Source organism: Cajanus cajan, chromosome 1 (assembly GCF_000230855.2).
Source record: "Cajanus cajan strain Asha chromosome 1, NIPB_CcT2T_4, whole genome shotgun sequence".
NCBI lineage: Eukaryota > Viridiplantae > Streptophyta > Magnoliopsida > Fabales > Fabaceae > Cajanus > Cajanus cajan.
Window position 1 is genome coordinate 4,107,175 of NC_138517.1, and position 12,568 is coordinate 4,119,742.

The window sequence follows — 12,568 nt, forward strand, 5'->3', positions numbered from 1 at the left end:
TCTTGTGAGCTATTTTGGAAAATATTTGATGTGAAAAGAATTAGAAAATGGTGAGGTGGTCTGAAAAAAAGGTACCAGAGGAAAGGTTCCTACAGATTAAAAGTGTGTTCACCTAAATAGCAAGTTGCAGCTTGTGAAGGAATGACTAGGAAAGCCTCTACTTGGTTTCATTTGTAAAGACTAATGGATGAAGAGAAATCATTGTTGTTATGAGAATCACTGCATGAAGTGTCCAAGGGGATGTTTTAGTCTAAAAAGAAAGTGGAAATACCAGTTGCCAAAACTTATTAGTAACTCAAAAATTTATGTAAAGTAAAAATAATAGTGATATACCTTTATGTTGTTCTTTCCAGAAATATGCAACAGAACACAAATATGGAGTGTTTAGAGTCAGAAAATTTACGTGCAAATCTAGATACAAACTGCACTAATATGGGTGGCTCAATTAAAAGGATCAAACTGAATTAATAGTGATACAAATCTTGCTGGTGATTCAAGTATATTACATTTGAAATATACCCTTGTTGAGGCTTGTAACAAATTATGATCTTGGAATGGAGCAACATTCCTCTCCTTAAAAATTATTCAGTGAAACAGAAGGACTAGTTTCTTTTTTTTAGGTTAACAGTGCTTTTAATCCCTCAAAAAATTTTAAATTTTGGTTTAGTCCCCAACTTTTAAAATATCTTTTTTACGAAATATCAACAGCTGGAATATGTATATTTATATATATATATATATATATATATATATATATATATATTTATATTTGTAAGATATCAGTTTTAGTTTACACCTGAACAATACAAAATAACTACTTTTGACTATATCTCAATAATAATTCTCAAACATTTTAATTTCAAATGTAAACACGGCCATTATGCAATTTTGGCTATCAATTATGTGTAAACAACAACATTTTGTTCACTAATACAGTTGATTTTTGTGTTCCTGGCACATGTTATCAAAAACAATAAGAAAATAAAAGAAACTCAACATTAAATTAAAGTAAAAGCAGCGTTTTTTCTTATCTTATCTTATCTTTTTTTTTTTTCTTTAATCATTTTTCTCTTTAATATTTACCGATTAAAACGTGTAGTGTAGCAGATCAATTTTCATGAAAGTTTAGTACTGCAAATTGTTTATAGCTTAATTTGGCATATGAAAATAACATTAGTTAGTATAAGTGGTAGTGGCTTGAATTATTTAGGATAACTATAAAAAAATTTATTATTATCGATAATTATTTAACGAAAATAAATTAATTGTTTTTATTTTATTATTTAATAAAAGTATTAATGACTAATATATAATTGTCACTAAAAATGTATTTATATCACACCAAAATTTACTATTAACGATAATTATTTATTAAGAAAAACTTTAGTTTCACATCGACTAGAAATAAGATAATTAAAGAGTATATAAATGATCGATAACTCTCACATTATAAGTTATTTTATAGGGTTGAGTTAGACTATTGATAAGATAATTAAAAAATATATATAAATAAAAGACAACTTTCATCTTACAAGTCCCACATCGACTAGAGATAAAGTAATTAAAGATTATTTGTATTCATCTTACAAGTCTCACATCGACTAGAAAATAAAAAATATCATAAAAGTTATACATTTTTTCGACCATTATAAGAGTTTTTACTAGCATTTAGAATAATTGTTGCTAAATATTTTAGTAACACTACCTACAATGACTGATGTAAAAATGTTGATAAAAGATTTTGAAACAATTTATAATGTCACTAAAAGTCATATTAAATGTCACTAAAAGTATTTTATTGTAGTGGATTCGAATTTCAATTTTGGTCATGAAATAAACTATTTTAAGAGAGAAATATAACTCCTCTGTGTATTCATAATTTCTAACAGAGATTAGTTTATTACTTTTTGATGATAGATATTTTGTACTGATATAATATTTTAAAAAAAGTGACATGAAAATTGCATGCGCTCTAATTAATAATTGATACATCATCGTTATAAAACTTTAATGTGTCTTCTAATTTCCATATCTTCATTCATAAGGAACTGAAACTGATAAATTCTCCATTGGTTTCAATTTGAATTGTGACTCTTTGACACACTCATTGAATTCAGAAAGTAAGAAAAAAGAAAGATGTGAGTAACTAGGCCTTTGTCTATCTACAGAAGAACTCCAAGTACTTTATCAATGCCACCACCAGATGATCCATTTTAAGGTAATATTGTGATTACACATGAGGAAGCAGAATCAAAAGACATGTTTTGTAATCCATAAATAATTATGATAAATAAAAATTGAATTAGATAAAAAGTTAGAAAAAAAATTTTTACAAACTTTCTTATCGAAGAAATTATTTTAAAAATATTTTTGTATAAGATAAAGATTTGTGTTTAATATATTAGAGTTAATTATTGGTCCAAATATAATCTTAACAAAATTTCAATTTTTTCATATATTATAAATAGAAGAAAAAAAACATGATTATGCTAAGGAGCATCCATTAAAAATAATTAATTATAAATAAAGTTAATAAATATTTTACATCAATAACATAATGATTAATAAAAGGTGACAATAACATGAGTTTTTGTTGAATATTTATGTAAAAAAAAATTATTTTGACTTAACATATAAGTCAAATTATTTTCATAGTGTTTAGTTAAATGAAAGTGAAGGATAGACTACGGTTATTTTGGTAGTTTCTGTCTGTTAAAAACCGCCACAAATGCATTACCGGCGTCATCAATACCCGTTAGATCTACGATCGCCAAAAACTGTTTGTAGCGATCTCTTTGTAGCGGTGTAAAACCGTCAAAATGCTTTTGTGTTTGACTTGTTTGACATTTTTGACAATTTAAAACCGCCACAAAATTCATCTAAATTTTTCCTAATTTAACATTTCTAGCGATTTTAAACCGCCACAAAATTTATTTTCTTTTTTCTTATTTACATATGCTAACAGTTTTAAATCGCCAAAAAAAAATGTCTTTTTTCTGATAGTTTTAAATCGCCACTTCATTTTACATAATATCAATACATTTTTTTATTTTAATAAATTTAAAATTATTATAAAAGCACATTCATATTTTAGGGATGGGTAACTCTCCGGCCACTACCAGAATCACTATAGTTGCATCTTCAAGAATTATGAGTACTACAAAATAAATAGTATAAGGTAGTTATTCAATTAGAAAATAAACTACGATGTTTTGCAAATCACAAAGTGTGGAAAGTAAAATAAGCAGGCATAAAGATTTGCTAACATTAAATAAGCAAAACCTAATGGGGCAATTAAACAACATGATTGGCAAAGAATTGCGAACAAGTTGAAAATTGGAATTATTACATTCCAGTTGGATGAAAAATATATTAATCTTAAGCCGATAATGCATACCAAGGAAAGCACGATGCATGAATCCAGTTCCACATGTGTCACTGCTAAACACACTCCTATACCCAACCAGGCCCCTGAACAAACAACATTAAAGAAGTTACTAAATTTCTTGCATGCTTCATAAGATCTGATTTCACAAGAACTATATGCCAAAGGTGCCTCGTAAGCTTAAAGGAAAGTTCTACCGTACTGCTGTTAGGCCGGCTTTATTATATGGGACCGAGTGTTGGGCCGCAAAGGGGCAACAAGAGAATAAACTTCATGTAGCCGAGATGAGGATGTTACGGTGGATGTGCGGACACACGATAAAAGATCGGATTAGAAATGAATGCATCCGAGAAAGTGTGGGGGTAGCACCTATTGTGGAGAAGTTGGTTGAGTCCCGTCTTAGATGGTTTGGGCATGTGTGGAGGAGACCGGCTGACGCACCAGTGAGGAGGGTCGATGAGATAGAGGCTACTGTTGGAGCTAGAAGGAGAGGAAGGCCTCGGAAAACTATAGGGGAAACAGTGATGAAGGACATGGAGATCAATGCCTTATCAAGAGAGATGATTTATGATAGATCCCTATGGCGTCGTTTGATCCATATAGCCGACCCCACCTAGTGGGAAAAGGCTTGGTTGTTGTTGTTGTTGTATATGCCAAAGTTATATCTCCATTGATTGTGATATAATATATTAATGAACTTCCATGAATGGAATTCTAGAAATTACTCAAGTAGCTCTATGGGATCCAACCACAGTACAAAAACCAGAAATCTGGATTATGAATTAGTGAGATATGCTTTCTGGATTCACTTGCTACCAAAAGCTATTTTTGAGATATAAAACATAGAAAAATTATACTTGAGTGTTAAACTGATGTCAATAATTGAAAAGAACGAACTTAATTAGAGATTCATTCCCTTGTTCTCTTTCCTGATCATCTAGGGGCAAGGTTATTTTAGAAAGCCATTAGGATGGCAAAAGGTTATCATCACCCTCCAAAAAGGGCAAAGGATAATAAGATTAAAAAACAAAAAACCTAAGAATGTGATTTCTTCAAAACCATGCATCTATAGAATTTCCATTATATATATATATATATATATATATATATATATATATATATATATTACCAAAAAGGGCAAAGGATAATAGATCCATTATTATGTTAGAAGTTCAAACTATTGGAAAAGCATACTATGAATGACAAGTGGAAATATTACCTCAATAGTGACTTCTTCTACGGGCTCAAGCTTCCGACCATTTTTAGTTTTATACCTAATAAATCCATAGAAAAGTTCATTAAATCAATATACGAATAAAAGAAAATGGAAAAGATATGTGAACTCGAAGAATGCATAATGTATCATTTCAAAATCAGAACCATTGAACCACCAAACAGAACACTAACAGTATAATTTTTTTTGGCCAGATCAAACATTTTAAATGGGTAGACCTTCCAAGATCAATTCGATAAAAAGAAAGAAAAGACATTTGAAACATAAAACAATAAAATATTTAGCCGGATAAAACATTTGAAAGAAAAGTCAGCATTAAAACAAAATATAATGCATACAAGCTTACAGAATTTACTCAATATTCAACACCCATATGTAGTGCTAGGCAAGCAAAACCAAATTGTGTCAAAACTCAAAGCTCATAATGAGACAATATTTGGAGCCTTATTCAGTCCTTGAGAACTTACATGACTTTAGGCGGAGAGACAGATAACTCAAATCCTTCACGCCTCATATTCTCAATTAATATACCTGTTAATAAAGAATCCATAAGCAGCTGTGTAAGCATAGCAAATCATGGAGATTTTATATGCATAAAACAGTGAGGATCATGCAATTTCAAAGAAACAGGAACAAACCCAGTTGGAGCTCTCCTCTTCCCTGAACTTCAAATGATTCAGATAAGCCAGGAAGCACATTTATGGCAAGGTTAGTTTCAGCTTCAGAGAACAAATTTAACTAATTGTTTTAATGATATAATTGATACAGCACAATACATAATAAACATTGAGAAATAGTACATGTAAAACACACAGGAATCTTTATCGTTATATTCAAAAGGATACAAGAGTTCAAGAGATACTCACACTAGACAATCGTTGTAAGATTCCATTAGTCTGTGCAAAATATGCTTCTAGAAGCATTTCCAATTCCTCAACATCAAGTTTATGATAATGGTATTTGTCAAACTTTTTCGAATATGATTCATCACTAAAGACAAAAGCAACCATTGTGAACTGTGACTCGTGGAATTAACTTGAGTCTTATTTGTCAAAATATAGCTATTATTAAATAGACAAACATTAATGTTTTTTTTACCTTTGATCGTTCTCTTCAAATTCGTAATTGTACCCTTCTTTAAATGATGCCTTCTCCAATAAACGACCATTAAGCTTTTGTGTCAAGTACATTTCAGCCATGTTATTATCATCGTCCAACAAATGTTCTAGTTCATCTGCTATCTGTAAAATTCAAGATTAGAATCAGTTATTTTTTTAATTTTATTTTTGTGAGAACAACATAACTTTATTAAACAATTAATCAAAATATCCCTAGACATGTTGTCCATTTTGGTGCAAAAATACGCTCATATAGTAAATTCGAACTAAAATTAAGAACCCACATATCTAATCATCTTGATTCTTTTTGGGATTTCACATTTTCATGTTCACAAATCACAATATAGACTTTATGTTCCAACAAGAAATATCCTTGACAACAACACAGAAGCAAAAAAATGTTTTCTTAATTTCTTCTAGATTAAACTTGTACAGACCAGCCAACTCTTCATTTTCTTAGTGGAGAATTTACTGAGTAAATTGAATTGAGAACAAAACAGGGTAATGGAACCAGAACACTTGCTCGCAAGTGCATTTGCAAAATGAAATCCATAACAATCAGCATTTGCAGAAGGTTGCACTGTAAGCCATGGTGAAACACAAAATGGTACTACATATTCTTTGAGGTATTGAACAACTTCAAGACTTGCTTAGATTTGGTACATGTTGGCATCTATTTAAGAAGAGTGAAATGGCACGGTTAGTAGATAATACTATAATCCAATTTGCACAAGTGTGCTAGATTAGTGAATACAAAATATTATGAAATCCTAAAATGGCAAAATGGATCCCATGAATAAACTGTTACCCCTGAATCGTCCAACTCTGCAACCACAAGGGGTTTAGCAAAAGTATTCTAGTTGAAAATAAGGAATAATAAAAGAAATAGAGGAATTCTATTACTTTGCCTAACAATACATGAGTTAGTTCTCTATTTAATAGAGTAACATATACCAATAACGATGGTAAATGCTTAGTAGTTACAAATGAAGGAATAATAACACCCTTAATAGCTCATAGTTGTGTACTCTACAAGATGATTCATTTTCCAGAATTCTTATATAAAGTCTAGAAGTTTTCATGCAGGGGACAAGTGTTTTGCCATGAATACTATATACCTTTTGCACACGACCGAAAAGTGCAACCAAACGATTCTTAATCTGTCTTACACGTTCAAGATTGAGTGTGCTCAGTTGAGAGGTCAACTCATCTAAAGCTGGGTAAGCCTCTTTCTCCAATGTGCACATTACAGGGTCATAAAAAAAACATAATTGATATTGAAGATAGATAGTAGGCTTCTACCATTACAGGGTTTGAGGACGGTCAAATGCAGACAGCCACACTCCCTTGGGAGGAGAGGCTGAACCATGACTAGAACATGTGACCTAGTTACAATGCAATGACCTTATATAATGTCAAGTGATTGATTTCTATACCTTTGAAAGCAATGAGCAACAAACTTTGGCCACAACTTTGTTCCATTGTTCACCACTGTCATCTATATATCTGAGTACTGCATCAATACCACCTTTCTCAGCAATGATTAATAGAGAGTAAGACATGGATACAAAAGGTTTTGTTCCACCTGCTTGTTCATGGGTGTGGGTGACTATTTTATTTGTTGTTTTTGTAACTAAAACCACTTTTTGAACATAGAAATCAAACAAACCCTTAAACTTTGCTTTTATATGACTTCACTCTTTTCTTTTCAAACGAACATTGCAAGAAAAACACCTTGAGAAAGCTAACATTTATTAATTTTGTCATTATGTTTTTTAATAGAAAACTATTTTATTAAAGAGAAGAGAAAGATAGAATAAGTAAAATGAAGGAATGGATAATGTTTCCTGTAAAAGACTAAAACTAAGAAAAAACAATAGGAGAAAATAGAAAGATAAAAACAAAGAATGCAGCAGGGCTTATCAGCAAGTTAGAGATTGAAACACTCATAGACAGAACATCAAAAAGTGTGCTAAAAACACAGCTAGGTCATATGTGAGTTATGAGCATTTTGCATCATCAAATAGTTTTACTAAAAGTGAGAGAACTAGAAACTAAAAACTATAAAGAAAATCATAGTATATTAGTATTTAATAACTAGCTAGTAGCTACTGTACTTAGGTAGTTGTTTTTAACATATTTCCCTGCAAATTAAATTGCAAACCTAGTGAAAAAACTTAGAAAAGGCATGGCAAAGAATTATCAGCTACTAGTTCAGTTCTACAAACAATCCATGAAAAATAAAACTAATTTCTTTCGCATACATTAGATGAAGTCAGATAGAAGTCAAATAACTAATTTCTAGACAAGGAATCCTAATTTCATAATACTGAAAATTGAATAATACTTTCCAATGAGAATCATTCGAATCTTACTGCTGGAATGCCATTAGCCAATAGTGCTCAAGAAAGTCCAAGCAGAGAACGCCAACTTCTGATTGCTATCAGATTCAGATGGTGATCCCTGAAGGACCCAAAAGAAGGGGGATAAGAGGGTTATGAAAATTATCAAATGTCAATCAAGCCAAAACCGCAAAACAATATAAGAAGAATTCCACCAAGACATAACCCTATCTAATTTAGACCTAAAAGTGAAAATGACATAGAACTCGCTATGATCATGTCCCACATGGCAATAGGAAACATAAAACATGTCGCAGAAGCAATAGTTAAAGCATGGAGTCACCTTTTAAGTTGATTCTGAAAGCATAAAATGTTCCGGGTTACAGATATATAGAAAGTCTATATCTAACAAAGAAATGCACTAAAATGTCCATGAGCAGAATAAATCAGAACTGTAAAATAAATTTTAAAAAATTTTACATGTAAGGAATGATAATAAATAATGACCAACAAATTTGTCATCTCATCAATGAACATGGCAAAAAAAGTTAGAAGATATGGCTATGAAATGTTCAAAGAGGCTCTAAGATCTTACCACAGATACTTCTGAATCAGTATCATGGCCAAGTCTACTCAAGGTATCCATAACATTGACCTGGAATGATCATGTATAGTAAGTAAGCAGAAGTTATTAAAAGTGAAACCTTGTACCCTAGTCCCAGAATTAAAATGTTTTAACTACAGGTCATCTTTTTAGATCAAGATAATGTGTACCACATTGTTACATTATTAAACAATAACCCTGTCATAGTGATAAAATGCAGGGATGCAACTTCATTTTACCTCTAGATTTGATATACAGAGTAGACCAAGAGCCAGAGGAACTACCCAGTGAATATCCTTACTTTTTCGGTACAAAGTTCTGCCAAGATACAACCAAGTAACCAGATATCAATCTTCTTGTCATATGGAGTCCCAAAATAACCTATAAGGAAATATAATATTTGACAAAATTTAGTTCCAATGTTGAAGGTTTATATCATATCCAGGAATACAATGCAAATTTCCAAAATCAGAAACATTAACTCATTACATAGCAGTTTCACAGTTAAAAAACTAACACAAACAAGTGATATTTAATATATATAGAAAAATAATAACTATAAGCAACAGTATTCAACATCATCTAAAAAAACTAAGTGACAACAATATAAATAAAAGTCCAAATAGAAACTATAAAAAAGAGGAAAATATACGCAACATAAAATATAGGAAATAAGTATATGTGCCTAAAATGACAACTGATTAATTTGAGAGCATCTTGTAATAGTATTCACAGAACCAATGGCAAATCCACTTACTCGATAATAGAAATAATCATATAATCAAAGAATATGAAACTTGTCTGCAGGATCATGCTTATTGACATACTTGAGAAGCTTGATCTCATCAAGACTTTGGTCAAAAAAGTCCTTGTTGTTCTTTATAGTTTTAACACAAACATCCAGTAACATGATACCTTCCAACTAGTACGAAATTTAAAACAACATGAAAATCCTTATCCTCCTCAAAGCCAGTTCTGAGTACCACAACATCTTCTATGACCTCGTTTACACAATCTTCTATTTCGATGTTGTGAAAGAGGAACAAAATTTCATATACTAAATATTGTATACGCAGCACTAAAGTCGTCCCAATTATTCATGCAGGATGATTCGAAAACTTACATTAGAAAGGTTAGTCATTATCAAGCTGAAAAAATATGCGTAATAATAAAAACCAATTATTTGCAACAGCATCTCTGCCACATACTGGTATAACAATGCTTATACCCCAACAATCGCTCAAAATTGAAAGTAACACTAAAAAAATATTAAGAGCTCACATAAAGTGTGTCCTCATATCGGTACATAGCTGTTCCAGACATCGTCGGTGTCCCGCGCAGCCACAACCCCGCTCTCGATGTCGGCATGGAGATATATAGCAGCAACTAAGATGCTAATTGGATTCATGCCAGTGCGGAAGCATTTGTTGCTTAACCTAAAGAAAGCTTTGAAAATATTATAGGATCTGTAAAAAATTTAAAACATGCACAAAAAATGAAATCAATGAAAACAAAGCGAATGCACAAATGAATATTGAAAGTGGAATGACGAGAAGTTACGGGTGTGAGTTTTACGAATGTGCTTCAAACATTTTTCATCATGTCTCGGATTTCACCATTGAATCTCAAATTCATTTTCATTTTACTTGAAGAGAGTTTAATCGTGTGTGGATTTCGTGAAAAAGGAATGCTTGCCCTTCATAAAAAATGCGTTTCAATTTCATTTTACAGTTCATAATTTTTTTAAAAAGGAAATTAATTTATATTATTTCTTTTAAATTTAAATTAGTTTTATTAATTTTCTTTTAATTTTTAATTTAATCAAAGAAACACATTGATTACGTAGAAGTTAACCTATGACACGATTGGCTAAATAAAATGAATTGAACATTTTGGCGGTTTAAAACCGCTAGAAAATGTCATCACTTGAGGCAGTTAATATTCTGTCACGAAGTTAACATTTTTCGCCAGAAAAAAAAACCTCTAGTAATTGCCCAATTTTTTGTAGTGGAGAGGAGGAAATTTTTAAAAAATTTTATTGTTTTATTCAATTTTTAGAAGAATGGAGGAGAAGAAAAAAACTATTAAAATAATTTAAAATCTCTTCACTTCTCTTCCCTCCAAATCTCCTAATATTGTAGGAGAATTAAAATTATATTCAGACAGATTTTTCTCCCTTAATTTTATTTCTCTACTCTCTCTTAAAAATTTAATTAAACATAAAAGTTATAAAAATTTCTCCCCTCGTCTACATTTCTTCTCATCTAAACACTATATAAAGATCAAATAGTTACCCCTCCCTTCTCTTATAAATCAAATCACAAATAAGATATTACCTCCTTCTCTTCATTAAAATATATCATTTCCTAATATTTTTGACTAAACAAAGTTTGTAATCGCTTATCCCCGAAACTGAAATACCCCATTTTCAAAATATATATATTTAACTCTATTGTCGAATACAATTCTCTTAATGGTGGCGTATCAAGTATTATGAGTATTTATGTACACCCCTCCCCCAAAAATTAAAGAGTATTAGGAGTATTTATAATGATAGAATTAAATTTGAACCATACAATTATAAATAAACAGTTTGGATTAAAAATTATTTAATGAATACATGATTACTTATAAAAAGTCACGTGATTTTGTGATTTAATATTAACTATATATATGATAAATTAATTATTTTCTAAAACTATAAATAAAACTAAGATGATTTAATAAATGATTGTTTAATAAACAATAACTTTCACAAAAATATTTATCAATTTTACTTGTAAGAGTGATTTTCTTTGCTGATGCTTCTAGTATATTCCACTTTAGATATACCCTTTTTGAGGCTTGTAAAAAATTATGATCTTGCAGTCGAACAACATTTCTCTTCATAAACATTATTCAGTGAAACAAAAGAAAAACGGTTTCTTTTTGAAAGGCTATGCAGGAGCTTTGCATTATTCTTAGCTTATTGGTGTAGCCTAATGGTCCTCATGATTCCATTGTATGCGTTTTCTATGAAACCTTTGATAGGAAAAGTTTAATAACAAAAACTTTGACAAAGAGTAATAATGCAGCGGAAATTAAATCTTCCTACTTGTAAGAATCCGCAAGGAGCATTAACAAAATAGAACAAAAAATAGATAATCCAAACACACAAGAAACATAGATATTTAAATAGTGCTTACAATCAGTCAAAGTAAAATCGAGAACTGCTTATAATTGAGAAGCAAGAAAATGGAAAAGCTCCAAGATAAAGCTATTATTGCAAAACAGTTGAATATGAAATGTTACGTCTTATGAACCTACTGCCCAAAAATTAATCTGATTCAACAGTAAATGAAACTCCAATTGCAATTTAACAAATTCTATTTGGTAGATATGCAACATGTAACTTTCTCTTTTCTTTTCTCCCTATATTTTGCTGTTATTTTCTCAAATTGAGTCACTCTTACTTTATTCTAATCTGACCCCTCATTACAAGAATTTTGTGGATTAGCGAGAGAATTTAGCGAGGGATATAAATCCAAGCTATTTGCTCGCTAATTCGCGAGGGATTGGCAAGGAACACAGTTTCTCTCTAATCCCTCGCGAATTAGCGAGAAAATAGCTTGGATTTATATCCCTCGCTATTTTGCGACCAACCTTTATCTCCTCGTAAATCCCTTACTAAAGTTAATGCTTCTTTAGCGAGGAATTTAGTCCCTCGCAAATGCCTTGCAAATCCCTCTCTAAATTATGAGCCAAAATAAAAAAATGAATTTTTCATCTAGCGAGGGAGTTTTCTTGTCGCAAATCCCTCGCTAATGAATTATAAGTATAGCCCTCGCAAATCCTTCACAAATTAGGGAGGGAAATTTTTTTTCGCTAATCCCTCACAAATAAGAG

At 30.8% G+C, this 12,568-nt stretch overlaps 1 protein-coding gene across 7 annotated transcripts; it reads right to left on the bottom strand.

The window, feature by feature from the left end:
- Nucleotides 1-784: 784 nt before the first annotated feature.
- LOC109800230 (magnesium transporter MRS2-F) lies at nucleotides 785-10,416 on the bottom strand. 7 transcript variants are annotated; one of them, XR_014433427.1, is made up of 11 exons: nucleotides 10,244-10,416; nucleotides 9,965-10,149; nucleotides 8,923-9,001; nucleotides 8,675-8,734; nucleotides 5,718-5,860; nucleotides 5,486-5,609; nucleotides 5,258-5,279; nucleotides 5,087-5,150; nucleotides 4,605-4,659; nucleotides 3,398-3,471; nucleotides 785-3,157 (listed from the first exon to the last, which is right to left on the bottom strand). XR_014433427.1 is itself a non-coding variant. In XM_083073149.1 (10 exons), exons 2-10 carry the CDS (start codon nucleotides 9,979-9,981, stop codon nucleotides 3,454-3,456), a joined length of 582 nt encoding a protein of 193 aa, XP_082929275.1. In that variant the 5' UTR covers nucleotides 9,982-10,149; nucleotides 10,244-10,413; the 3' UTR covers nucleotides 3,191-3,453. The 7 variants fall into 7 exon arrangements, 6 of the variants coding, with proteins under 6 accessions (XP_082929275.1, XP_082929285.1, XP_082929292.1 ...); XM_083073149.1 differs by lacking the exon at nucleotides 785-3,157 and having other exon boundaries at nucleotides 3,191-3,471; nucleotides 10,244-10,413; XM_083073159.1 differs by lacking the exon at nucleotides 785-3,157 and having other exon boundaries at nucleotides 3,191-3,471; nucleotides 10,259-10,411.
- Nucleotides 10,417-12,568: the final 2,152 nt, after the last annotated feature.

Excerpts from the sequence above, each read along its gene's own strand:
- LOC109800230 (XM_083073149.1), bottom strand. Across the intron at positions 5,280-5,485 it reads TCTTACAACGATTGTCTAGT|GGAAGAGGAGAGCTCCAACT; the intron begins GTGAGTATCTCT and ends TTTGAAGTTCAG. Across the intron at positions 4,660-5,086 it reads GTCTCTCCGCCTAAAGTCAT|GTATAAAACTAAAAATGGTC; the intron begins GTAAGTTCTCAA and ends TGGATTTATTAG.